At 50.9% G+C, this 27,599-nt stretch overlaps 1 protein-coding gene across 1 annotated transcript in view; it reads right to left on the reverse strand.

Moving 5' to 3' along the window:
• Positions 1-20,677: 20,677 nt before the first annotated feature.
• Positions 20,678-27,599, reverse strand: part of DOCK5 (dedicator of cytokinesis 5) — a 152,972-nt gene continuing 146,050 nt past the window's right edge. The window contains exons 42-52 of the mRNA XM_075346467.1: positions 26,816-26,897; positions 26,634-26,718; positions 25,167-25,253; positions 24,723-24,899; positions 23,831-23,914; positions 23,569-23,706; positions 23,341-23,480; positions 22,271-22,424; positions 22,011-22,146; positions 21,245-21,357; positions 20,678-21,159 (exon numbers count right to left, since the gene is read on the reverse strand). Coding sequence (XP_075202582.1) covers positions 21,064-21,159; positions 21,245-21,357; positions 22,011-22,146; positions 22,271-22,424; positions 23,341-23,480; positions 23,569-23,706; positions 23,831-23,914; positions 24,723-24,899; positions 25,167-25,253; positions 26,634-26,718; positions 26,816-26,897 — 1,292 coding nt within the window. The 3' untranslated portion in view covers positions 20,678-21,063. The remainder of the gene's footprint in view (positions 21,160-21,244; positions 21,358-22,010; positions 22,147-22,270; positions 22,425-23,340; positions 23,481-23,568; positions 23,707-23,830; positions 23,915-24,722; positions 24,900-25,166; positions 25,254-26,633; positions 26,719-26,815; positions 26,898-27,599) is intronic.

Below are 27,599 nucleotides of genomic sequence, written 5' to 3' on the forward strand. Positions count from 1 at the left end.
CTAGTACTAAGAGGAGGGAGCAGGGCATATGTAGCTTGTATTTACATACACTTGACTAGTTACTACACACACACACACACACACACACACACACACACACACACTTCTATGGAGCTTACAACAAGATAACAGGATAAGGTAGAGCAATAAAACTTACTGATCCTGAAAGGTCTCCTTAGGCTATGTTTACATAGGGCTTTTGTTTAGCAAGTTTTTGCTGCGTTTTTTAGCTGCAGCTGTGCCTTGGTTTTATGCAAATCCATGCTAATAAAAAGCTGCTTTTTACAGTCCCAGCAAAGTCTATGACATTTTTGTAATCTCATGCACACACACACACAAACACATCAGTTTTTTTTCCTGACTGTTTTGTCAAATACCTGCGGTTTTGGTCAGGTTTTTAAAGAATGAGCATGTCAATGCTTTGCTGCATTTTTTCATTGATACAACCCATTTTGCAGAAAAGAAGGGAATTTTGTTACTTACCGTAAATTCCTTTTCTTCTAGCTCCAATTGGGAGACCCAGACGATTGGGTGTATAGCTACTGCCTCCGGAGGCCACACAAAGCATTACACTAAAAAGTGTAAGGCCCCTCCCCTTCTGCCTATACACCCCCCGTGGGATCACGGGCTGCTCAGTTTTAGTGCAAAAGCAAGAAGGAGGAAAGCCAATAACTGGTTAAACAAATTCAATCCGAAGGAACATCGGAGAACTGAAACCATTCAACATGAACAACATGTGTACCCGAACAAACCAAAAATCCCGAAGGAAACAGGGGCGGGTGCTGGGTCTCCCAATTGGAGCTAGAAGAAGAAGGGAATTTTGTTACTTACCGTAAATTCCTTTTCTTCTAGCTCCAATTGGGAGACCCAGACAATTGGGTGTATAGCTACTGCCTCCGGAGGCCACACAAAGCATTACACTAAAAAGTGTAAGGCCCCTCCCCTTCTGGCTATACACCCCCCGTGGGATCACGGGCTGCTCAGTTTTAGTGCTAAAGCAAGAAGGAGGAAAGCCAATAACTGGTTTAAACAAATTCACTCCGAATAACATCGGAGAACTGAAAACGGTTCAACATGAACAACATGTATACCCGCAAAAAAACCAAAAATCCCGAAGGACAACAGGGCGGGTGCTGGGTCTCCCAATTGGAGCTAGAAGAAAAGGAATTTACGGTAAGTAACAAAATTCCCTTCTTCTTTGTCGCTCCTAATTGGGAGACCCAGACAATTGGGACGTCCAAAAGCTGTCCCTGGGTGGGTAACTTAATACCTCATGTTAGAGCTGCAAAACAGCTCTCCCTTACGAGGAGGCAACTGCCGTCTGCAGGACTCCTCTACCTAGGCCGGCGTTCGCCGAAGCGTAGGCATGCACCTGATAATGTATGGTGAAAGTGTGCAGACTCTACCAGGTAGCTGCCTGGCACATCTGTTGAGCCGTAGCCTGGTGACGTAATGCCCAGGACGTACCCACGGCTCTGGTTGAATGGGCGTTCAGCCGTGATGGAACCGGAAGCCTAGCAGAACGGTAGGCTTCAAGAATTGGTTCTTTGATCTATCGAGCCAGGGTGGATTTGGAAGCCTGCGACCCTTTGCGCTTACCAGCGACAAGGACAAAGAGTGTATCCGAGCGGCGCAAAGGCGCCGTGCGGGAAATGTAGATTCTGAGTGGTCTCACTAGATCTAACAAATGTAAGTCCTTTTCATACCGATGAACCGGATGAGGACAAAAGGAAGGTAAGGAGATATCCTGATTAATATGAAACGAGGATACTACCTTAGGGAGAAACTCCTGAATGAGGCGCAACACTACCTTGTCCTGGTGGAACACCAGGAAGGGAGCCTTGGATGACAGTGCTGCTAGCTCAGACACTGTCCGAAGAGACGTGATCGCTACCAGAAAGGCCACTTTCTGAGATAGTCGAGAAGGTGAAACATTCGTCAGAGGCTCGAAAGGCGGCTTCTGGAGAGCAAGTAGTACCCTGTTCAGATCCCATGGATCTAACGGCCGCTTGTACGGGGGGACGATATGACAAACCCCCTGCAGGAACGTGCGTACCTGAGGAAGTCGTGCTAGACGCCTCTGAAAAAAAAAAAAAAAACACCAATAGCGCCAAGCCTTGCCCTTTAAGGGAGCCGAGCGACAAGCCCTTTTCCAACCGAAATTGCAGGAAGGAAAGAAGAGTAGGCAATGCTAATGGCCCGGGGGACACTCCTTGTACAGAGCACCAGTATAAGGGTATGTGCGCACGTTGCTTTTTACCTGCTTTTTTGCTGCTTTTTCTTCTGCGCTGTTTAATGCCAAAATGGATGTGTTCTTCTATTCAAGCAAAGTCTATGGGAATTTGGGTTTCTTGTTCACACTATGTTGTTCAAAATGCTGCCTTTTTGAGGCAGAACTTTGGTCAAAAACTCAGCTTTTCAAAGAAGCAACATGTCAATTGTTTTTGCCATTTGGGTTTTGCACTGCAAAGCTGAGTTTTTGACCAAAGTTCTGCCACAAAAAGGCAGCATTTTGAACAACATAGTGTGAACAAGAAACCCAAATTCCCATAGACTTTGCTTGAATAGAAGAACACATCCATTTTGGCATTAAACAGCGCAGAAGAAAAAGCAGCAAAAAAGCAGGTGAAAAGCAGGTAAAAAGCAACGTGCGCACATACCCTCAGAAAATCTTCCACGTCCGTGGTAGATCTTAGCAGACGTGGGCTTCCTAGCCTGACTCATAGTGGCAACGACCCCTTGGGATAATCCTGAGGACACTAGGATCCAGGACTCAATGGCCACACAGTAGGTTCAGGGCCGTAGAATTCAGATGGAAAAAAACGGCCCTTGGGACAGTAAGTCTGGTCGGTCTGGTAGTGCCCACGGTTGACCGACCATGAGATGCCTGTCGCCAGAGCTCTTTGATCGCAATGAAAATCGGGACCTTGCTATTGTGCCGATTCTTGACACCCGTCCGGGTGCAGAGACCATTCTGCTGCGTCCACGCCCTGGTAACTGCGGATATGGTGTATGCTCTGTCTGCCACCCACAGCAGAATCCGGCGAACTTCCTGGAAGTCTCGCCGACTGCGTAGTCCGCCTTGGTGGGTGATGTATGCCACCGCTGTGGATTGTCCGACTGAATTCGGATCTGTTTGCTTTCCAGCCACTGCAGGAAGGCTTGTAGAGCAATATACACTGCCCAGAGCTCCAGACAATTGATCTGAAGAGTGGACTCCTCTGAAAAGAGTTCTTGATCGTCTGAGAAAGAGGGACGTTCCTGTGTAGGGACGTCGACTACTCCTACAATTAGCGAAGAATGTTCCATTGAAGAGGACGCAGATGAAACTGCGTGAAAGGGACTGCCTCTGGATGAGGCGTCTCCTTGAAAGAGAGACTGCACCCCCGTCTGTAGTGAACGCTGTTTGTCCAGCGGACGCTTCACTATCGCTGAGAGAGTGTGAAAACTCCTTGCCAAGATATGCCAGCGATTGGGTTTAACTTTGAAAAGTTGAAGACCCACCCGAAACCCTGGAAAGTCTCCAGCGCCATGTTCAGGCTGTGTTGGCATGCCTCTTAAGAGAGTGCCTTGACAAGTAGGTCGCCTAAATAAGGGATCACAGAGTGACCCTGAGAGTGCGGGACTGCTCACACTGCTGCCATGAAGTCGGTGAAAACCCGTGGGGCTGTCGCCAGACCGAAGGGTAGGGCTACGAACTGAAGATGCTCGTCTTCAATAACGAATGGTAGCAAACGCCGGTGTCCTGGAGCAATCGGCACGTTGAGATAAGCATCCTGATGTCTATTGATGCTAGGAAATCTCTTTGAGACATTGAGGCAATGACGGAGCGGAGGGATTCCATCCGGAACCGTCTGGTTTTCACGTGCTAGGTGAGCCGTTTTATGTTGGCACTACGACCAGATCGGAGTAAAAAGCGCATCTTGTTCCTGAGGAGGAACAGGGATTACTACTCTTTCTGCCTTCAGAAGAGCCTCGGCTCGGCCGGTGAGGAAGTTTTGGGACAAACTGTCTCTCATCCACCGGCCTTTGACCTGTGGCAGGTAAGTGTCGCTAAAGCGGGGGAGTCTGCGACCGATCGGGGACGCGGAGTGAGAGGGCTGAAAGTCATGAGGAAAACGCCGTGGTAGCGGTTCCTCCTGCTGCTTTCCCCGGGCGTGATGGAGCCCGCCAGGAATCTGCGCCCCTCTGAGCCTTTTGCGTCCTTTTGGACGAGGACCACTGGGACCTGCCCAAGCCTGGGAAGGACCGAAACCTCGACTGTCCATTCTCCTGTTGGGTTTTGTTTGATGTGGGCCGGGGTAAGGAAGAATCCGTACCCTTGTACAGTTGAATGATTACATCCAACCACTCACTAAACAGTCTGTCACCAGATAACGGCAACCTGGTTAAGCACTTTTTTGGAAGCAGCATCTGCTCCAATCCCTTAACCACTAGGCTCTGCGTAAAAACACGGAGTTGGCGGACGCCACTGACGTACGGCTCGTAGCGTCCAGGACAGCATTAACAGCTTGAGTCGCAATGCCGACATTGCGAGGTTAAGGACGCTACTGCGGCCAAGATGTACATGTGACAGCGTCCCCCTGCGCAATACTAGCTGAAATAGCTTGGAGTGCCTCTACGGCTGCGAATGCCGGAGCAACCGATCCGCCGATAGCTTCATAGACAGATTGCAACGAGAGGTCTATCTGTCTGTCAATGGCATGTTTAAGTGAAGTCCCATCTTCCACTGCAACTATAGATCTAGCCGCAAGCCTGGAGATTGGGGGATCCACCTTTGGACACTGGGTCTAGCGCTTGACCACGTCAGGGGGGAAGAGACACCGCGTATCCTAAATACGGTTGGAGAAACTGTTATCGGGATAAGCGTGGAGATTCTGGACTGCTTCTCTGGAGTCAGAGTGACCAGAAAAATACTCAATATACACTTGAGATACTGAAAGAGGGATTTATCCTGCTGTGAAGCTGACTCCTCCACTGGAGGAGTTGAGAGGGAAATACCCAACTTTCCATTGATGGACGCTATAAGATTATTCACTATAGCGTCACCATCCGGTGCATCCGGATTGAGAGCGGTCTCAAGATCAGAGTCCTGAACAGCTACGTCTGTCCCCTGATACAGAGAGTACTCCTGTGGTGACCCTGACCAGTGATGAAGTCGAGGGCCGTTTCCATGGAGCTCGCTTAGGCCGTCTGGGACTGTCGTCCGTGTCAGAGCCTGCACCCTGGAATGTATGGGACCCCCCTGGAACCCTGATTTATTCCAAGTCAGGGTGGCCAGGGGCATTGAATCAACCTTGGCCAAGGTCTATCTGGACTGCAAAGTCTGTAAGCTATTAGTCATAATCACAGACAATATAGCAGCGGAAACTGCAACTCCATCCCTGTCCATGGACAGGAATCACAGGTGGTCTTTTGGCTACCTGTAGCGGAGACCCCGGTTGAGCAATTGCACATACTGGGGGCCCTGGAACCGTATCACGTGCAGTACAAGCAGCATAGAAAGCCTGTGCCTTGGCACCCCTGCTTTTTTGCTGTTGTTGTCTAGCCATCTAGGAGCATTAGCTAAGAATAGCGACCTTACAGTGAAAGCATACAAGCATGAAGTACAAATAAACACTTCAGCACATGTAGTACAAGCAGCTTAGAAAGCTTGTGCCTTGGCACCTTTGCTTTTCTGCTGCTGTTGTCTAGTTATTCAGGAGCATTAGCGAAGAATAGCTACATACAGTGAATGTATAGCATACAAGCATGAAAATAAACACTGCAGCACATGCAATCCAAGCAGCATTGAAAGCTTGTGCCTAGGCACCCTTGCTCTTCTGCTGCTGTTGTCAAGTTATCTAGGAGCATTAGCCAAGAATAGCGACATACAGTGAATGTATAGCATACACGCATGAAAATAAACACTGCAGCACATGCAATCCAAGCAGCATTGAAAGCTTGTGCCTAGGCACCCTTGCTTTTCTGCTGCTGTTGTCAAGTTATCTAGGAGCATTAGCCAAGAATAGCGACATACAGTGAATGTATAGCATACAAACATGAAAATAAACACTGCAGCACATGCAATTCAAGCAGCATTGAAAGCTTGTGTCTTAGCACCCTTGCTGTTTGCTGCCGCTGGCTAGCCATCTAGGCGGGTAGACAGCCAAGAATAGCCATTACAGTGCCATGTATAGCATACAAGCCCAAAGGACACATGACACTAAAGCACATGCAAGACAAGCAGCATAGAAAGTCTGTGCTTTAGCACCGCTGCTTTTTAGCTGCTGTTTCTAGGCCTGCATCCTGAATAGCGACTTTACAAAAGTACAGCAGGAGACTTCGGCATTAGTGGGTCAGCACTGCAGCTGCCGCTTACCGCCCGCACAAAAGCAGGTGTGTGGCGCCTCCTGTGACTGCTAGCTCAGCGCTTGTCTCCGTTTTCCCGCTCTGCGTGCCGGAATGGCTGCCGGCGTCCAGAGAAGAGGGGCGGGCCGAGGGCGTGCCCGAGACAAGAGCGGGAACCCGGCGTCCCACTGAGTCTAGTGAAGGGGGCTGGAGAATGCAAAGCAGACTCCAGCTCCCTGCGCTGACTTACTGTACAGCGTCCCGCCCCTTCCCTGACTGGCAGGGCTGGGGGCGGGAACGAAAGGAAAACTAGGCCGCAAAGCCGGGGACTCGAGTAATAAGCGCGGCCGTCCTATGTGCACGGCCGGCGCGGAAGTCCCCGGCGCACCACAAGTCCCAGCCGCGCCACAGTGTAAAACACCCAGCAGCGGCCGGCGCGGCAGTTCCCAATACATAAATTCACTCAGCAAAGCTGCAGTGAATAATAGCACAAGCGCTCCGCGCTGTTGTCCCCGGCGCACTAACACTCCCAGCAATGCTGGTGCGTGTGTGCGCGATGTGTACGGGGACACAGAGTACCTTAATGTCGCAGGGCCCTGTCCCTGAGGATACCCAGCTCCAAATCCAGCAGGTTCTCTGGGTCTGTGGATGGAGCCCGGTCTCAGTGCCTGGAGACCGGTAAGATCCCACTTCACCCAGAGCCCTGAGGGGGGATGGGGAAGGAAAACAGCATGTGGGCTCCAGCCTCCGTACCAGCAATAGGTACCTCAACCTTACAAACCGCAAGTGGGGTGAGAAGGGAGCATGCTGGGGGCCCTATATGGGCCCACTTTTCTTCCATCCGACATAGTCAGCAGCTGCTGCTGACTAAACAGTGGAGCTATTGCATGGATGTGTGCCTCCTTCGCACAAAGCTTGAAAACTGAGCAGCCCGTGATCCCACGGGGGGTGTATAGCCAGAAGGGGAGGGGCCTTACACTTTTTAGTGTAATGCTTTGTGTGGCCTCCGGAGGCAGTAGCTATACACCCAATTGTCTGGGTCTCCCAATTAGGAGCGACAAAGAAAAGGAATTTACGGTAAGTAACAAAATTCCCTTCATCTTCGGCGCTCCATTGGGAGACCCAGACGATTGGGACGTCCAAAAGCAGTCCCTGGGTGGGTAAATTAATACCTCAAGTTTGGACTGTAAAAACAGCCCTTCCCTACATGGAGGCAACCGCCGCCTGCAGGACTCTTCTACTTAGGCTGGCATCCGCCTAAGCGTAGGCATGCACCTGATAACGCTTGGTGAAGGTGTGCAGACTCGCCCAGGTAGCCGCCTGGCACACCTGCTGAGCCGTAGCCTGGTGCCGTAATGCCCAGGACGCACCCACGGCTCTGGTAGAATGGGCCTTCAGCCCTGATGGAACCGGAAGCCCAGCAGAACGGTAGGCTTCAAGGATTGGTTCCTTGATCCATCGAGCCAGGGTGGATTTGGCAGCCTGCGACCCCTTGCGCTGACCAGTGACAAGGACAAAGAGTGCATCCGATCGGCGCAGGGGCGCCGTGCGGGAAATGTAGATTCTGAGTGCTCTTCACCAGATCCAACAATGCAAATCCATTTCATATCGATGAAATGGATAAGGACAAAAGGAAGGTAAGGAGATATCCTGATTGTGATGAAAAGGGGATACCACCTTAGGGAGAAACTCCGGAATCGGGCGCAGCACTACCTTGTCTTGGTGAAACACCAGGAAGGGAGCTTTGGATGACCGCGCTGCTAGCTCGGACACTCTCCGAAGAGACGTGACCGCTACCAGAAAGGCCACTTTCTGTGAAAGTCGAGAAAGTGAAACATCCCTCAGAGGCTCGAAGGGCGGCTTCTGGAGAGCAATTAGTACCCTGTTCAGATCCCATGGGTCTAACGGCCTCAGTACGGAGGGACAATGTGACAAACCCCCTGCAGGAACGTGCGTACCTGAGGAAGTCGTGCTAGGCGCTTCTGAAAGAATACAGACAGCGCTGGAACTTGTCCTTTAAGGGAGCCGAGCAACAAACCTGTTTCCCAACCAGATTGCAGGAAGGAAAGAAAAGTAGGCAATGCAAATGGCCAGGGAGACACTCCCTGAGCAGAGCCCTAAGGTAAGAATATCTTCCACGTCCAGTGGTAGATCTTGGCAGACGTCGGCTTCCTAGCCCGTCACATGGTGGCAATGACGTCATGAGATAATCCTGAAGACGCTAGGATCCAGGACTCAATGGCCACCCGGTCAGGTTCAGGGCCGTAGGATTCAGATGGAAAACGGCCCTTGGGACAGTAAGTTTGGCCGGTCTGGTAGTGCCCACGGCTGGCCGACCGTGAGATGCCACAGATCCGGGTACCACGACCTCCTCTGCCAGTCTGGGGCGACGAGGATGGCGCGGCGGCCATCGGAGCTGATCTTGCGTAGCACTCTGGGCAACAGTGCCAGAGGGGGAAACACATAGGGTAGCTGGAACTGCGACCCATCGTGAACTAAGGCGCCTGCCGCCAGAGCTCGTTGATCGTAAGACCACACCATGAAACTCGTGACCTTGGTGTTGTGTCTAGACGCCATTAGGTCGACGTCCGGCCTCCCCCGAAGGCCCCAGATTTCCTGAAACACGTCCGGGTGCAGAGACCATTCCCCTGCGTCCATACCCTGGCGACTGAGGAAGTCTGCTTCCCAGTTTTCTACGCCCGGGATGTGAACTGCGGATATGGTGGATGCTCTGTCTTCCACCCACATCAGAGTCCGCCGGACTTCTTGGGAGGCTTGCCGACTGCGTATTCTGCCTTGGTGGTTGATGTATGCCACCGCTGTGGAGTTGTCCGACTGAACTCGGATCTGTTTGCATTCCAGCCACTGCTGGAAGGCTTGCAGGGCAAGATACACTGCTTAGATTTCCAGAACATTGATCTGAAGGGTGGACTCCTGCTGAGTCCACGTACCCTGAGCCCTGTGGTGGAGAAAGACTATTCTCCACCCTGACAGACTCACGTCTGTTGTGACCACCGTCCAGGATGGGGGTAGGAAGGACCTTCCTTTTGACAATGAGGTGGGAAGAAGTCACCACTGAAGAGAGTCCTTGACCGTCTGAGAAAGGGAGACGTTCCTGTCTAGGGACGTCGACTTCCCATCGCTTTGGCGGAGAATGTCCCATTGAAGTGGACGCAGATGAAACTGCGCGAAAGGGACTGCCTCCATTGCTGCTACCATCTTCGCTAGGAAGTGCATGAGGCGTCTTAAGGGGTGTGACTGGCCTTGAAGGAGAGACTGCACCCCCGTCTGTAGTGAACGCTGTTTGTCCAGCGGAAGCTTCACTATCGCTGAGAGAGTATAAAACTCTATGCCAAGATATGTCAGTGATTGGATCGGTGTCAGATTTAACTTTGAAAAGTTGATGATCCACCCGAAACTCTGGAGAGTCTCCAGCGCAACGTTCAGGCTGCGTTGGCATGCCTCTTGAGAGGGTGCCTTGACAAGTAGATCGTCCAAGTAAGGGATCACAGAGTGACCCTGAGAGTGCAGGACTGCTACCACTGCTGCCATGACCTTGGTGAAAACGCGTGGGGCTGTCGCCAGACCTAAGGGCAGGTCTACGAACTGAAGATGCTCGTCTTCTATAACGAATCGCAGCAAACGCTGGTGCTCTGGAGCAATCGGCACGTGGAGATAAGCATCCTGATGTCTCTTGATGCTAGGAAATCTCCTTGAGACCTTGAGGCAATGACGGAGCGGAGGGATTCCATCCGGAACCGCCTGGTTTACACTGCTTTTTGAGCAGTTTTAGGTCTAGAACGGAACGGAAGAGCCGTCCTTTTTTGGCACCACAACCAGATTGGAGTAAAAACCGTGACCTTGTTCCTGAAGAGGAACAGGGATTATCACTCCTTCTGCCTGCAGAAGAGCATCGGCTCGGTCGAGAGGTGGGGAAGTTCTGAAGAATCGAGCCGGAGGACGAGAACAAAACTCTATCCTGTACACGTGAGACAAAATGTCTCTCACCCACCGGTCTTTGACCTGTGGCAGCTAAATGCCGCCAAAGTGGGAGAGTCTGCCACCGACCGCGGATGCGGAGAGAGAGGGCTGAAAGTCATGAGGAAACCGCCTTGGTAGCGGTTCCTCCGGCTGCCTTCTTTGGGCGTGATTGAGCCCGCCAGGAGTCTGAGCCCCTCTGAGCCTTTTGAGTCCTTTTGGACTAGGAAAATTGGGACCAGCCCGAGCCTGGAAAGGACCGAAACGTCGACTGTCCTTCCTTGGGTTTTGTTTGATCTGGGCTGGTGTAAGGAAGAATCCTTACCCTTGGCCTGTTTAATGATTTCATCCAATCGCTCAGCCAACAGTCTGTCACCAGATAATGGCAAACTGGTTAAGCCCTTTTTGGAAGCAGGAGCTGCCTTCCATTCCCTTAACCCCAAGGGTCTGCGCAAAACCACGGAGTTGGCGTACGCCACCGGCGTACGGCTCGTAGAGTCCAGGACAGCATGAATAGCGTAAGTCGCAATGCATGCGAGGTTAAGGACGCCACCTGCGGCACAGATGTACGTGTGACAGTGTCTATCTGCGCAAGACCAGCTGAAATAGCTTGGAGTGCCCATACGGCTGCGAATGCCGGAGCAAACGACACGCCGATAGCTTCACAGACAGATTTCAACCAGAGGTCCATCTGTCTGTCAATGGCATCTTTAAGTGAAGTCCCATCTTCCACTGCAACTATGGAGGATGGCGCGGCGGAGAAAAGCTTGTCTGGATAAGCGTAGTGTTTCTGGACTGCTCCTCTGAGTCAGAGAGGCCCAAAAAGTACTGAATTTACGCTTGGGATACCTGAAATGGAATTTCTCCTGCTGAAGCTACCTCCTCCACTGGAGGGGCTGAGGGAGAAATATCCACCAGTGTATTGATGGGCGCTATGAGATCATTCACCATGGCGTCCCATTAGGAGCATCCAGAATGAAAGCGGTCTCAGGATCAGAAACCTGATCAGCTACCTCATCATACAGAGAATCCTCTCGCTGAGACCCTGACCAGTGTGTGAAGTCGAGGGTCTCTCCCAGCGAGCTCGCTTAGGCTGTCTGGGACTGTCGTCCGTGTCAGAGCCTTCAGTCTGGGATGTATGGGACCCCCTTGGAGCACGGATTAGTTCCAACTGAGGGAGACCGGGGAGCCTTGATTCAACAATGCCCATGGTCTGAGTCACCGCCCTGGACTGCAAAGTTGCTAGAATTTTTTTCATAGTCCAAGACATTTTATCAGCAAAAAAACTGCAAACTCTGTCCTCTGGACAGTTTCACAGGTGGCCCTCTCTGGGCCACCACTAACAGAGACTCTACCCATTAGGGGTTAGTGGAACCTGCCGGTAAAACAGCCTCACGTGCGGTACAGACAGCATAGAAAGCCTGTGCCTTGGCCCCCTTGCTCTATGCTGACGACATGCTGTTGTCTCCTCAGAGCTATGTAGGGGTATATCGCCAAGAAGCGACCGTACAGCCACAAGTCTCAGCCGCGCCGCAGCCTCCAGCGCGGCAGTTTCCCACAGATAAACTCACTCAGCTAAGCTGCAGTGAGTATAGTCCAAGCGCGCAGCGCTGTTGTCCTCGGCGCACTAACACGCCCAGCAATGCTGGCGTGTGTCTGTGTATGGTCTTGCAAATATAAGTACAAGGATAAAGTACACAAAAAAACACTGTGGCAATAGTGGGGTCAGCACCAAGGTGCTGCTTACCGCCCGCATAAGCGGGTAAGTGGTCGCCAGAATCCCTTTGCTGGGTCTCCCAGAGCCTGTGTCCGTTCTCCAGCTTAGATTGCCTGCAGGAATGGCTGCCGGCGTCCTGTGAAGAGGGGCGGGCCGTGGGCGTGCCCCAGACAAGAGCGGGAAACTGGCGTCCCCCTGTGCCCAGTGAGAGGGCTGGAGTATGTAAATAAGACTCCAGCCCTTCGGCGCTGATCATTGTACAGCGTCTCGCCCCTTCCCTGACTGGCAGGGTTGGGGGCGGGAACGAAACGTAACTAGGCCGCAAAAGCCGGGGACTAGATTTATAAGCGCTGCCGTCGTAAAAGCACGGCAGCGCGAAAGTCCCCGGCGCACCACAAGTCTCAGCCGCTTCGCAGCTCCAGCAGCGGCTGGCGCGGTAGTTCCCGACACATAAACTCACTCAGCTAAGCTGCAGTGAATAAAGCCCAAGCGCGCAGCGCTACTGTCCCCGGCGCACTAACACACCCAGCAACGCTGGAGTGTGTCTGTGCATAGACTGTACGGGGACACAGAGTACCTTAACGTTGCAGGGCCTGTCCCTGACGATACTCCGCTCCATTCCAGCAGGATCTCCGGGTCTGTGGATGGAGCCCGGCCTCAGAGCCTGGAGGCCGGTAAGATCCCACTTCACCAGAGCCCTCAGGGGGATGGGGAAGGAAAGCAGCATGTGGGCTCCAGCCTCCGTACCCGCAATGGGTACCTCAACCTTAACAAACACCGCCGACAAGAGTGGGGTGAGAAGGGAGCATGCTGGGGGCCCTAGTATGGGCCCTCTTTTCTTCCATCCGACATAGTCAGCAGCTGCTGCTGACTAAAACAGTGGAGCTATGCGTGGATGTCTGACCTCCTTCGCACAAAGCTTGAAAACTGAGCAGCCCGTGATCCCACGGGGGGTGTATAGGCAGAAGGGGAGGGGCCTTACACTTTTTAGTGTAGTGCTTTGTGTGGCCTCCGGAGGCAGTAGCTATACACCCAATCGTCTGGGTCTCCCAATGGAGCGCCGAAGAAAAAGCAGCAAATCCGCACCAAATCTGCAGCAGAAACGCCACTAAAAAACGCAGGAAAAATTCACCAAAAACACAGATGATTCAAAGGAGATTTCCTGCTACAAGATCAGATTTTGGTCAGGAAAAAAAAAACTTAACAAAAAAGCCCTGTGTGAACATAGCCTTACGCCCTATTTAAAGATAACATTAGTATTGTACTACAAAATTACCTGACAGATTCCCTTTAAAAACACATTTTAAAAGGGTAAATACACTTTAAAAGGGAATGTGACATAAAAAGACCTATTGTTTAAATTGTTTTGGGTTTTTTTGTATTTAATTTTTGCAAAGTTTTTTTTTTTTTATTTGTTTTTTTCATATATATTTATTTTTATACAATCCCCCGCCCCAAATTAGAAGTCTTGCAATTTTCACACTGGCCACTATTTTAGACTCCTATATCCCATATCATTCAGGAAGTGTTTACAGTAGTTTTCTTATCAGCACTGACAGATTTACAATGACAGGAAACACCTCTCTCTACAGCTAATAACACAGGATCCATCAATCACAACAAGCGCACAGGTGACTTGCTTCCTTTGCCTTGACGATTTCACAGGCTCATTGGATGCTACATGTAAAAGAAAGGGTCAGGGCTCTGACTATTGTGGCTATGTACATGTGTTGTTTCTTGAAACAGCAGGAAGTTGGAGTCTTAAAAAAAAAAAGCTCCAGTGGTTAGTGTGAAAATAGAATTTTTTTTTTTCTTTAAATAAAGATTGTGATTTCAAATATAAAAATCCAATTAAAATAGTTTCCTTTAACATTCAATTCTCTGGAGTTGGGGGAAGGTGGTCTATTGTAATGGAGGAGTTAATGGCCGCTTCCCGTATGGTGTAGAGGAGTAAACAATTTAATGCTCATTTCTTTTTCGCTCCTAATTGGGAGACCCAGACAGTGGGTGTATAGCTACTGCCCTCTGGAGGCCGCACAAAGAACTACACTTAAAAGTGTAAGGCCCCTCCCCTTCTGGCTATACACCCTCCCGTAGGAGTACAGATTCCTCAGTTTTAGCTTTGTGCGCAAGGAGGTCAGACACGCACGCATAGCTCCATTGTTTTTAGTCAGCAGCAGCTGCTGACTATGTCGGATGGAAGAAAAGAGGGCCCATAAACAGGGCTCCCAGCATGCTCCCTTCTCACCCCACTGTATGTCGGAGGTGTTTGTAAGGTTGAGGTACCCATTGCGGGTACGGCGGCAGGAGCCCACATGCTGATTCCTTCCCCATCCCTTTTTACAGGGCTCTGGGTGAAGTGGGATTTACTGGTCTCCAGGCACTGAGACCGGGCTCCATCTACAGCCCCTGGAGAAGATGCTGGATGGAGCGGAGTACATCAGGGACATGGCCCTGCATCCTCAAGGTACTCTGTGTCCCCGTGCATTTGGCGCTCACACCGCAGCATGCTGGGTGTTGTAGTGCGCCGGGGGACATCAGCGCTACGGCGCTTGTGCCATGGCCTCATTCAGCTTAGCTGAAGCAGGCACACTTCCAGGAATTGGTCGCGCCGGCCGCTGGGACTGCGGCGCGGCTGGCACTTGTGGTGCGCCGGGGACTTCAGCGCGGCCCGCGCTTTTACGGCGGCCGCGCTGATAACTCGAGTCCCCGGCTTTTGCGGCCTGCTTCCGTTCGTTCCCGCCCCCGGACCTGCCAGTCAGGAGAGGGGCGGGACGCTGGCCACATCTAGAAATCGGTCATGCCGGCCGCTGGGACTGCGGCGCGGCTGGCACTTGTGGTGCGCCGGGGACTTCAGCGCGGCCCGCGCTTTTACGGCGGCCGCGCTGATAACTCGAGTCCCCGGCTTTTGCGGCCTGCTCCCGTTCGTTCCCGCCCCCAGACCTGCCAGTCAGGAGAGGGGCGGGACGCTGGCCAGTGCATCAGCGCTGAGGGCTGGAGTCGTTTTTACATACTCCAGCCCTCACAGTAGGCACAGAGGGGACACTGTTTCCCGCACTTTTGTTTGGGAACTCCCACGGACCGCCCCTCTCCACAGACGCCGGCAGCCATTCCTGCTGACACGCTGAGCTGCAGAGGGGAGCCGGGGAGACCCAGACAAGGAATCTGCAGCCTCTTACCCGCTTTTCAGCGGGCGGTAAGCCCCCTCTTGTGCCAGTATTATTCTTAGTATTTTGTTGCTACAAATACTTGGTATTACATAGCGCTGGTCGCCCTTTGGCTATAGACTCTCTCACATTCAGAGAGCCAGCAGCATGTCGTCCGCAAAACGCAAGGGTGCCAAGGCACAGACATTATATGCTTCCTGCACCGCATGTGGGACTTTTCTACCGGCAGGCTCCACGGACCCCCATTGTGTGCAGTGCTCGGCCCCTGCGGCGCTTGCACAGCCGGGGCCTCTGCTGGACGTGACCCAGGGTGTACCACCTGTGAATGCTGTCCAGGTGACAGGAACTGAGTTTGCAGCTTTTGCTGACAGAATGTCTCTCACTATGTCACAAATTCTTGACACATTGCGAGCTAGGCCTGTACTTCAGGCCACGGACACTGTGCAATCATTGCCCCCTGGTCCCCCTCAGCTCCAAGCTCCGGGACGGGCATATACACCTCAGGGTGAAGACTCTGACTCGGACGATGGCCCCGGGCAGCCTAAGCGGGCTCGCTATGACGGGCCTTCACATTCATCTCAATGGTCAGGATCCCAGCGAGATGAATCTATGGGTGATGAGGCGGACGTAACTGATCAGGATTCTGATCCTGGGACCGCTCTCAATCTAGATACACCAGAGGGTGACGCCATAGTTAATGATCTTATATTTAACATCAATAAGATGTTAAATATTTCCCCACCAGCTCCTCTTGTGGAGGAGTCAGCTTCGCAGCACGAGAGAATCCATTTCAGATACCCTAAGCGTACTTTAAGCACTTTTCTGGACCACGCTGACTTTAGAGACGCAATCCAGAAACCCCACGCTTATCCTGAAAGGCGTTTTCCTAAACGGCTTAAAGATACACGCTATCCTTTTCCCCCTGAGGTGGTCAAGGGTTGGACCCAGTGTCCAAAAGTGGATCCTCCAATTTCCAGGCTTGCAGCTAGATCCTTGGTTGCAGTTGAAGATGGAGCGGCACTTAAAGATGCCACTGACAGGCAGATGGAGCTCTGGCTGAAATCCATCTATGAAGCGATTGGAGCGTCATTAGCGCCTTCTTTTGCGGCCGTATGGGCACTCCAAGCTATCTCAGCCGGGCTTGCGCGAGTCGACTCAGTCACACGTGCATTTGCCCCGCAGGTAGCACCATTGACCTCGCAAATGGCGGCATTCGCGTCGTACGCGATTAATGCTGTTCTTGACGCTACAAGCCGCACGGCAGTGGCGTCAGCCAACTCCGTTGTTTTGCGTAGGGCCCTGTGGTTGAGACATTGGAAAGCAGATTCTCATTCCAAGAAGTGCTTAACCAATTTGCCTTTTTCTCGTGACCGATTGTTTGGAGAGCGTTTGGATGAAATCATCAAACACTCCAAGGGTAAGGACTCATCCTTACCGCAACACAGACAAAACAGACCCCAACAGAGGAAGGGTCAGTCTGGTTATCGGTCCTTTCGAGGACCGGGCAGGTCCCAATTCGCATCGTCAAAAAAGACTCAAAAGGACCAGAGACGCTCAGATTCTTGGAGGTCTCAGTCACGCCCAAAAAGGGCAGCCGGAGGAACCGTTGCCAAAACGGCGTCCTCCTGACTTGAGGTCTCCGATTCCCACACCCGCGGTCGGTGGGAGGCTTTCCCACTTTGGCGACATCTGGCTGTCACACGTCAAAGACCGTTGGGTGAGGGATATTCTGTCTCACGGGTACAGGATAGAGTTCAGTTCTCGTCCGCCAACTCGTTTCTTCAGAACTTCTCCCCCACCAGACCGAGCCGATGCTCTGTTGCAGGCGGTGGCCGCTCTAAAAGCGGAAGGAGTGGTGACCTCCGTCCCTCTTCAGGAACAAGGTCACGGTTTTTACTCCAATCTGTTTGTGGTCCCAAAAAAGGACGGATCGTATCGGCCCGTCCTGGATCTAAAGTTGCTCAACAGACACGTAAAAGTCAGGAGGTTCCGGATGGAATCCCTACGCTCCGTCATAGCCTCAATGTCTCAAGGAGATTTTCTAGCATCAATAGATATCAAAGATGCGTATCTCCACGTGCCGATCGCACCAGAGCATCAGCGTTTCCTACGCTTCGTCATACACGACGAACACCTGCAGTTCGTGGCGTTACCTTTCGGTCTGGCAACAGCCCCCCGGGTCTTCACCAAGGTCATGGCAGCAGTAGTAGCTGTTCTGCACTCGCAGGGTCACTCGGTCATCCCGTATCTAGACGACCTGCTTATAAAGGCACCCTCTCAAGAGGCATGCCAACACAGTCTGAAGGTGGCACTAGACACCCTCCAGAGTTTCGGGTGGATTATCAACTTTCCAAAGTCTCATCTAACCCCGACCCAATCTCTGACTTATCTTGGCATGGAGTTTCATACTCTCTCAGCGATAGTGAAGCTTCCACTGGACAAGCAGTGCTCGCTGCGGACTGGAGTGCAATCTCTCCTTCAGAGCCAGTCGCACTCACTGAGGCGCCTCATGCATTTCCTAGGAAAGATGGTAGCAGCAATGGAGGCAGTCCCGTTCGCGCAGTTTCATCTGCGCCCTCTACAATGGGACATTCTACGCCAATGGGACGGGAAATCGACGTCCCTCGACAGGACTGTCTCCCTCTCTCAGACTGCCAAGGACTCTCTGCGTTGGTGGCTTCTCCCCACCTCATTGTCACAGGGAAAGTCGTTCCTTCCCCCGTCCTGGGCAGTGGTCACGACGGATGCGAGCCTATCAGGGTGGGGAGCGGTGTATCTCCACCACAGGGCTCAGGGGATGTGGACTCTGGAAGAGTCCTCCCTGCAGATCAATGTTCTGGAAATCAGAGCAATCTATCTTGCCCTGCGAGCCTTCCAACAATGGCTGGAAGGCAAACAGATTCGGATTCAGTCGGACAATTCCACGGCGGTGGCGTACATCAACCACCAAGGGGGAACACGCAGTCGCCAAGCCTTTCAAGAAGTCCAACGGATTTTGACGTGGGTGGAAAGCAGAGCGTCCACCATATCCGCAGTTCACATCCCAGGCGTGGAAAACTGGGAAGCAGACTTTCTCAGTCGCCAGGGCATGGACGCAGGAGAATGGTCCCTTCACCCGGACGTGTTTCAGCAGATCTGTTGCCGCTGGGGGACGCCGGACGTCGATCTGATGGCGTCACGACACAACAACAAGGTCCCAGTTTTCATGGCACGGTCTCACGATCACCGAGCACTGGCGGCAGACGCCTTGGTTCAGGATTGGTCGCAATTCCGACTCCCCTATGTGTTCCCACCTCTAGCATTGTTACCCAGAGTTCTCCGGAAAATCAGGTCCGACTGCCATCGAGCCATACTCGTCGCTCCAGATTGGCCAAGAAGGTCGTGGTACCCGGATCTGTGGCATCTCACGGTAGGCCAACCGTGGACACTACCAGACCGTCCAGATTTGCTGTCTCAAGGGCCGTTTTTCCATCTGAATTCTGCGGCCCTGAACCTGACTGTGTGGCCATTGAGTCCTGGATCCTAGCGGCCTCAGGTTTATCTCATGAAGTTGTTGCCACAATGAGACAGGCTAGAAAACCATCCTCAGCTAAGATCTATCACAGAACGTGGAAGATATTCTTAGCGTGGTGCGTGGCTCAAGGGTTTTCTCCCTGGCCATTTGCATTGCCAACTTTTCTTTCCTTCCTGCAGTCTGGGTTGGAAAAAGGTTTGTCGCTTAGCTCTCTTAAGGGTCAAGTCTCCGCGCTATCCGTATTCTTTCAGAAGCGCTTGGCACAGCTTTCTAAAGTACGCACGTTTCTCCAAGGAGTTTGTCATATCGTTCCTCCTTACAGACGGCCATTGGAACCCTGGGATCTGAACAAGGTTCTCATTGCTCTCCAGAAGCCGCCTTTCGAGCCTTTGAAAGAGGTTCCCCTTTCTCGGCTTTCACAAAAGGTAGTTTTTCTTGTGGCGGTCACGTCTCTTCGAAGAGTGTCCGAGCTAGCGGCGTTATCTTGCAAATCTCCCTTCCTGGTGTTTCACCAAGACAAGGTAGTACTGCGTCCAATTCCAGAGTTTTCTCCCAAGGTGGTTTCTTCCTTTCATCTCAATCAGGATATCACTTTACCATCTTTGTGTCCGCATCCAGTTCACCAATTTGAAAAGGGTTTACATCTGTTGGACCTGGTGAGAGCACTCAGGATTTACATTTCTCGCACGGCGGCTCTACGCCGTTCTGATGCGCTCTTTGTCCTAGTCGCTGGTCAGCATAAGGGATCGCAAGCTTCCAAATCCACCCTGGCGCGGTGGATCAAGGAACCAATTCTTCACACATACCGTTCTGCTGGGCTTCCGATTCCATCTGGACTGAAGGCCCATTCTACCAGAGCCGTGGGTGCGTCCTGGGCATTGCGGCATCAGGCTACGGCTCAGCAAGTGTGCCAAGCGGCTACCTGGTCGAGTCTGCACACGTTTACCAAACACTATCAAGTGCATACCTACGCTTCGGCAGATGCCAGCCTAGGTAGACAGGTCCTTCAGGCGGCGGTGGCCCACCTGTAGGAAGAGGCTGTTTGACAGCCCGTTCATGTGGTATCTTTTTACCCACCCAGGGACTGCTTTTGGACGTCCCACTGTCTGGGTCTCCCAATTAGGAGCGAAAAAGAAGAAGGGAATTTTGTTTACTTACCGTAAATTCCTTTTCTTCTAGCTCCAATTGGGAGACCCAGCACCCGCCCTATTTGTTCTTAGGGTTTCGTTTTTCGGGTGCACATGTTGTTCATGTTGTTTCTTAAGTTCTCCGATCATGTTATCGGATTGAATTTGTTTTTGAAACTGTTATTGGCTTTCCTCCTTCTTGCTTTGGTACTAAAACTGAGGAATCTGTACTCCTACGGGAGGGTGTATAGCCAGAAGGGGAGGGGCCTTACACTTTTAAGTGTAGTTCTTTGTGCGGCCTCCAGAGGGCAGTAGCTATACACCCACTGTCTGGGTCTCCCAATTGGAGCTAGAAGAAAAGGAATTTACGGTAAGTAAACAAAATTCCCTTCTTTTCTGACAGTACGTGGATGAGGTCATAGTTGATAGAGTGTTAAGGAGCCCTGGCTTATATGGCGTCCTCACAAATGGAGACAGGTGACAAAGTGGTGATGTCACGCTAGGTATGGGGGAAGTACCAAGCAAAAGGGTTAGGGAAACCTTGTGTCTACGTAAGGGGGAGATGGTGACCCCTGACCAAACCTACCACTGGCCCCTGGCTTCCCTCACCATCTTAGATAGGTTCCACACCTATGTGCCGAGCTGGATTCCTGACCTTGGCTTACCCCGAAATAAGCCTTAGATTGGGAACGGATGGGACGAGCACTTAGTCAACCCCAATAAGCTCTAAAGAAGACACAGGGATAACAAACAGGTGAAAAGTAAACAAATAACTTATCTCCAAATGATAACAATAGAGTCCTCTCCTATGGAGAAAACTATATAATATTACATTCTGTAGACCATTTTCCATAAATATGATGTATATACACAGGTTTGGTGCTAAAACTGAAAGGAAACACACTGAGGAGAACTAGGTTGTTTAAGAACTTTACAATAACATGGAGTCCCATATGTACAAATTCAGATTACAATATTAACACATATTGACGTGAAGGATGCGTTGTCTACATGGAGACATCCCTCCAACTTTATCATCAGTCCTTTCTCCCATGGGATAAAAATCTTCATTTATTTAAGAATTTAGAGCTCAATAGACCGGCTATTATTCTAGAAGATAATGCCACCATACTGGACGGTGGAGACCCAACGAATGTCTACCACGAAATCCAGATGAGGTGGTGGTGAAGTTCGACCTGAAGGCGTATCAGTCCTGGGATGGACAATCCATTACAATCCAGGGTCAGGAACCACACTTGACTGCCTTGTCTTCGGAGGAGGCGTCGGTGGCTTTGTTTCTTCTCTTTTTGGCAACAGTGGAGGTATCTGGAGACCATCAAAAAGGACACAATGTATAAGTATCTGTATATGATGGAAATATGCATATCTGAAATACTGTATGGTCACTAGCCTCTGTGGAAAGTCGCTGGCTCCCTTCATTGGATCTGCTTTTTGGAGGTGGAGGAGGAGGCAACTCCATAATTTGTAACGCAGCATCGCCATGTGTAGACAGTGATGGAAAACCTGTATGAGAAATGGATGATAGATCACATGTGCAGAGGAGAAAGAAACACTTTCCCAGGAAAGGTGCTGAATCTCCTTGTGTTCTTAGGGTTATGGTTCCTAGGTGGTCTGTAAAACAGCTCTCGCCCAGCAGGAAGAAAGCTCCTTCTAGTGCCTCTTGGAGGCCCATAACAGCAGTGCACCTAGAGCTACAGGGAGGAACTGGAAGCAGAGGGAGGAGCTAGAGGCAGAGGGAGGAGCAAGAGGCAGAGGGAGGAGCTAGAGGAGTAAGTGCCTAACCTTACCAAGGCTAAGACCAGTCCAAGACTTAGACCCATGTCTGCCTCCAAATGACGCCAAGGTAAACTGAGGAGGCTTAGTACTAGCAGGCCAGGTATAGTCTTTTGGGAAGGAGCCACCTTTTTTCTATGTTGTTTGTTTGTTTATTGTTGGTGTCAGCAGACTAACCCATGGTTCACGTCCCCCAATGAAACGACAGAGAAATTAGTGCTTCAACAAGGCCAAAATGGTGTGGGCAAGTGGTTATCCAAGTTCTTCAGACATCTATGGTGTAATAAACAGATAATCTGGAGCCAGAGTGACCGGCATTGCTTATTGGTGGCTTTTGGAGAAGTCCTAAGGAATGTAAAAGAATCTGATTGTCCCGTACTTACTATGAGTTCTTGGAGTTTGAGGAGTGATCGGGGAAGGAGAAAGAGGCGTTATCCCTTGATTTGTGGAGTTGGTGTGGAGGGTGAGACGGTTATCAGAAAGTTGAAGGCTCTTTGGTCGCATCTTGGTGGAAAAACTCTGGGAATACATCGGAATCAGAACAGAGTAGATAAAGTAGAAGGCAATAAACTTCACATGACACATGATCCTTCCCGTTGACCCAGCCAAGATCTCCCCTGCATACAGTCCAGTCACTTCTCACCTCTCTTTCCCCCGGGCGCTCGGTGATCGTTTGAGATTGGCTGACGTTACGCTTCAGTTTCATCAGTCTGATATCACCGTCCTCTCTGTCGTTGTGTTCTTCATGCCGTGAGATGAGGGAACCACGACGAGGAGGTACTGGTTCTGGAAGTGAGCTATGAAGAGGAGGACAATTATTTATGGTAATCAATAACTACTAGAAGTTTTTTTCACTGAAATGCATTTATTTCAGAAAAAAAATATTTATTCGGCACTCAATGTCAAGTAGCTGCTGCAAAAGCCCAGATTATTTGAGGATGTGTAAAAAAATTATCAAAATGTAATATTGCTCTACAAATTGTAACATAAACCCCTTTAAGACCCTAATGCTGGCCCATACCGTACTCCCATACATGCAGAGGAGAGGTGATACAGAGATTAAAGGGGTTGTTCCGTTTCTAGTTACATGTCTAATATGTCATAAGCTGTTGAGTTCTGGCATGGAAAACCATATTGCCCCAATGCCTTACTGCAGTCCCACTAAATGGTGGCAATCATGTGATTTACCCAAGGGAGTGGTTCCATGGCTTCATCCTCTTCTGCGCAGAAAGACAACATGGTCAGCGCATGCGCTGATGTGGGAGATTATGCTGTAGCTCTCCCATGAAGCATCAAAACTATCTCATCCAGCCAACCACGTCAATGTTCTCTACTGAAAATTGTTTGAACTCTCCCATGCACAAACAAAACCATCTCATCCAGCCAACCACATCAATGTTCTTTACTGATCATTGTTGGAACTCTCCCATGGAGCATCAAAACCATATCATCCAGCCAACCACGTCAATGTTCTCTACTGATCATTGTTGGAACTCTCCCATGGAGCATCAAAACCATCTCATCAGTCAACCACGTCAATGTTCTCTACTGATCATTGTTGGAACTCTCTCATGGAGCATCAAAACCATCTCGTCAGTCAACCACGTCACTGTTCTCTACTGATCATATTTGGAACTGTTCTATAGAGCATCAAAACCATCTCATTCACCCAACCACATCAATGTTCTCTACTGTTGAGGGTCAAAAACCTACCCTTCAGAGCCCGGTCTGGAGCTCCCACTTCCCGAAGAAGAGGAAGACACGGTGGACAACCTCCTTAGAGTGGCAGATGTGATATATGGAACAACCACGGAGCCGGCACGACTAAGCTTCCTGTCTGTGAGGCTGGAAGGCTGAAGTAGAGTAAAGGAGCGGTGGTGTTAAACTCTTATGATCCATTCTGATATTTCTCCAACATTTCAGAATCTACTGGACTCTTACCAAAGTGATTGTCCCATACAGCTTTTCCACCTTCCCCCTCAGGTCCTGGAAACAGGACACAAGTCTGTCATGAAGAGGCCGAAGGTTCTCGGTCAACTTCTCTCCATGGATCCGGATTCCTTGAGCCAGAAGAGGCATCTGGATGAAGACAAAGCAAAAACAAAATAAGATCATGAGTATAACAAAGAAATGCTAAAAATAATGCAAGATGTAGACCAAGATGTGTAGCGTCATCTATGGTTTACACCACCTGGACTCCTACCTGCAGAGCAATCAGCTGTTTGAGGAGCTCGATCTTATCTTGGTCTCCAGGATGTTCTTGCAGGTAGTACTCCGTAAAGAAAGCCTATGGAAGATGTCGAGGTGTAATAAATAAAGACTTAGAAGAAACTGAACAGAGGAGGACACATGAGGGCAAATTAAAAGGATATCTGAAGCCATGGGAGACACATTCTTCACTCTTGGTTGTTCTCCAAAAGTGCAGGTCAACAAGGTCATGATCTTGCACAATTAACTTCTAAGAAGTGATCACAGCCACTGCTGGCAACTTGGATCATACAGGTCCATATCCTACTGACATCCCTTCAAAACCGCTTGGTGATCCTATAGAGCACGTCCACCGATTTATAGAAATTATCTTCATACAGAGTTCAGTCACTTTATAACTCCATTACTTATCCTATATGGATCCCGATTTACAGACTGCATCACATTACATTTACAGAGATGCAGGTTTCATAGCTGAAAACTCCCAGATAGTTCTGGTATATTGCATTTCACAAATCAAGCACTGAACTTGTCTGGCCGCATTATAATAGCTGAGGGGCTGTGGGATGTGTGTGATTTCAATAAATAAAATCATAATAATAGTGAGTGCAGCTCTGGAGTATAATACAGGATGTAACTCAGGATCCAAACAGGATCAGTAATGTAATGTAAGTGCACAGTGACTGCACCAGCAGAATAGTGAGTGCAGCTCTGGAGTATAATACAGGATGTAACTCAGGATCAGTAATGTAATGTATGTACACAGTGACTGCACCAGCAGAATTATGAGTGCTGCTCTGAGGTATAATACAGGATGTAACTCAGGACCATATGATATTGTTGGTGCACATGAAACAAGCAGAGCTCTGGATAATGGTGATAACCACCTTTTCATAGTTGGAGAATCCTCCCATGACGGCAGGGTCCACTATACCATTGAGCAGCATAGAGAGTGGGTGCAGGGCGAGGCCGGGGTCCGCCCGGTGCTGCTGGACCTGGTGACTTATCTTCTCGTTGGTCAGCTCCATGGTCTCGATGGCATTCTGTAATGGGCTGATCTCTTCCTGTGGGAATATCAGACACATTGCTGCCTGCATCGCTCAATATCACCCTCCAGTATACACCGTTTTTCCATCCAGAGACAGTCGTGCTGTCATCAGCATTAGCGATGTGCAGGTTTGCTGACTGTGAATGGAAGCTGGTGTGTGCTCATTCACTGATGGCAGATGAGGAACATGGTGAAGAAATGAGGATTCAAGATGGAATTTTCAATCTTCAGCAAGAACCTCAAAAAAACCCCAATGTGACCGCAATACCGGCCTTCTCCTTACTGTGTATAAGTGTTTTACTTCAAACCACTTCAGCACGCCGGGCAGCCTGTACGCCGTAGTGAACGTCGTCCTCTCGATCCACATGGTCTGTAGGGTAAAGGGGACAGGCATGGCAGGGGTTAATCGAGCGGGCATAAGACGATAACAATATAAAACACACCGACATAAGAACAATAAGAAATGTCATGTATCAGCCTGTAGCCCCCCGAGAACTGCTTATAAGAAGGTGGTTACTGGGAAGACCCAGACCCTGGCGCACAAATCATTGTGGGGACTGATGAAAATTTACTCCATGACGGCCCACCCTGCCAGAGGGGATGAGGTCTCTTCTAGATGAAAATGCACGTCTGGCCGACACAGATAATTGACAACGAAGAGGGACCACCGGCCGCCACGGCCAACAGAGGGGGCACCCCGGCCACCACAGCCAACAAAAGGGGCGTATTGGCTGCCACAGCCAACAAAAGGGGCGTATCGGCCGCCATAGCCAACAAAGGGGGCGTATCGGCCGCCATAGCCAACAAAGGGGGCGTATCGGCCGCCATAGCCAACAGAAGGGGCGTATCGGCCGCCACAGCCAACAGAAGGGGCGTATTGACCGCCACAGCCAACAGAAGGGGCGTATTGGCCGCCACAGCCAACAGAAGGGGCGTATTGGCCGCCACAGCCAACAGAAGGGGCGTATTGGCCGCCACAGCCAACAGAAGGGGCGTATTGGCCGCCACAGCCAACAGAAGGGGCGTATTGGCCGCCACAGCCAACAGAAGGGGCGTATTGGCCGCCATAGCCAACAGAAGGGGCGTATCGGCCGCCATAGCCAACAGAAGGGGCGTATTGGCCGCCATAGCCAACAGAAGGGGCGTATTGGCCGCCACAGCCAACAGAGGGGGCACTCCGGCCACAACAGCCAACAGAGGGGGCACCCTGGACCGCCATAGCCAACAAAGGGGGCACCCCGGCAGCCACAGCCAAGAGAGGAGACGCACCAGCCGCCACAGCCAACAGAGGGGGCACCCCAGCTGCTACAGCCAACAGAGGGGGCACCAAGGCCGCCACAGCCAACAGAGGAGACGCACCAGCCACCACAGCCAACAGAGGAGACGCACCAGCCGCCACAGCCAACAGAGGAGACGCACCAGCCACCACAGCGAATAGAGGAGACGCACCAGCCGCCACAGCCAACAGAGGGAGCACCCCGGCCGCCACAGCCAACAGAGGAGACGCACCAGCCGCTACAGCCAACAGAGGGGGTACCCCGACCGCCACAGCTAACAGAGGGGGCACACCGGCCACCAAAGTCAACTCTGCCTGACACAACGGACAGGAGTGGGGTAGCTTTGGCTGCACAAGGCAATGGGAAGGAGGTGTGCTAACTGACCCAGTAAATGGAAATATGGTGATGCATGTGATGAGACAGTCAACGGGGTGGGCAGGGGTCACTATGGATGACACAATAAATATTCTTACAGCAAATTCATTGTCAGGATCTTTCTCTCCTTTTCGGAACGGTCTGGAGTAGGAAAAACTGTGCACCTCGTTGAAACGATAATAGCTGCAGGGGAAGAATGGAGACTTGTTACTCAGGACAAACATTAGGTCCATACGGATGTGACTCCTTGTGTGTGAGATCGGAGGGGAGCAGCGCCCACCTGAGGATCTGATCAGGCACCAGCTTGTCCTTATATCGTGGAGGAAGGTTCATTAATGGCTTCACGCTGAAACACTGCACATCTGAAGGATTACTTAAGGAAATTACACAGAATGATCTTTAGAGGAGTTGGAGCTCCTTTTGTTCTGATGCAGAGCTCCTAAGTGGTGAAATTCACTACTTAATGCCACCACTAGGGGGAGTATTATCATATCCTCACTACTAGGAGGAGCATTATCGCATCCCCACCACAAGGAGATTATCGTATCCTCACCACTAGGGGGAGTATTATCATATCCTCACCAGTAGGGGGAGCATTATCGTATCCTCACTAGTAGGGGGAGCATTATCGGATCCCCACCACTAGGGGTAGCATCATGACATCCCTACCACTACGGGGAGCATTATCGCATGCCCACCACTAGGGGGAGCATTATTGCATACCCACCACTAGGGGGAGTATTATCATATCCTCAACACTAGGGGGAGCATTATCACATCCCCACCACAAGGAGAGCATTATCGCATCCTCACCCCTAGGGGGAGCATTATCGTATCCCCCACCACTAGGGGAAGCATTATCATATCCCCACCACTAGGGGAAGCGTTATCGTATCCCCACCACTAGGGGAGCATTATTGTATCCCCACCACTATGGGAAGCGTTGTCGTATCCCCACCACTAGGGGAGCATTATCGTATCCCCACCACTAGGGGGAGCATTATCATATCTCCACCACTATGGGAAGCGTTGTCGTATCCCCACCACTAGGGGAGCATTATCGT

Source organism: Anomaloglossus baeobatrachus, chromosome 4 (genome assembly GCF_048569485.1).
Source record: "Anomaloglossus baeobatrachus isolate aAnoBae1 chromosome 4, aAnoBae1.hap1, whole genome shotgun sequence".
In the NCBI taxonomy this organism is placed as follows: domain Eukaryota; kingdom Metazoa; phylum Chordata; class Amphibia; order Anura; family Aromobatidae; genus Anomaloglossus; species Anomaloglossus baeobatrachus.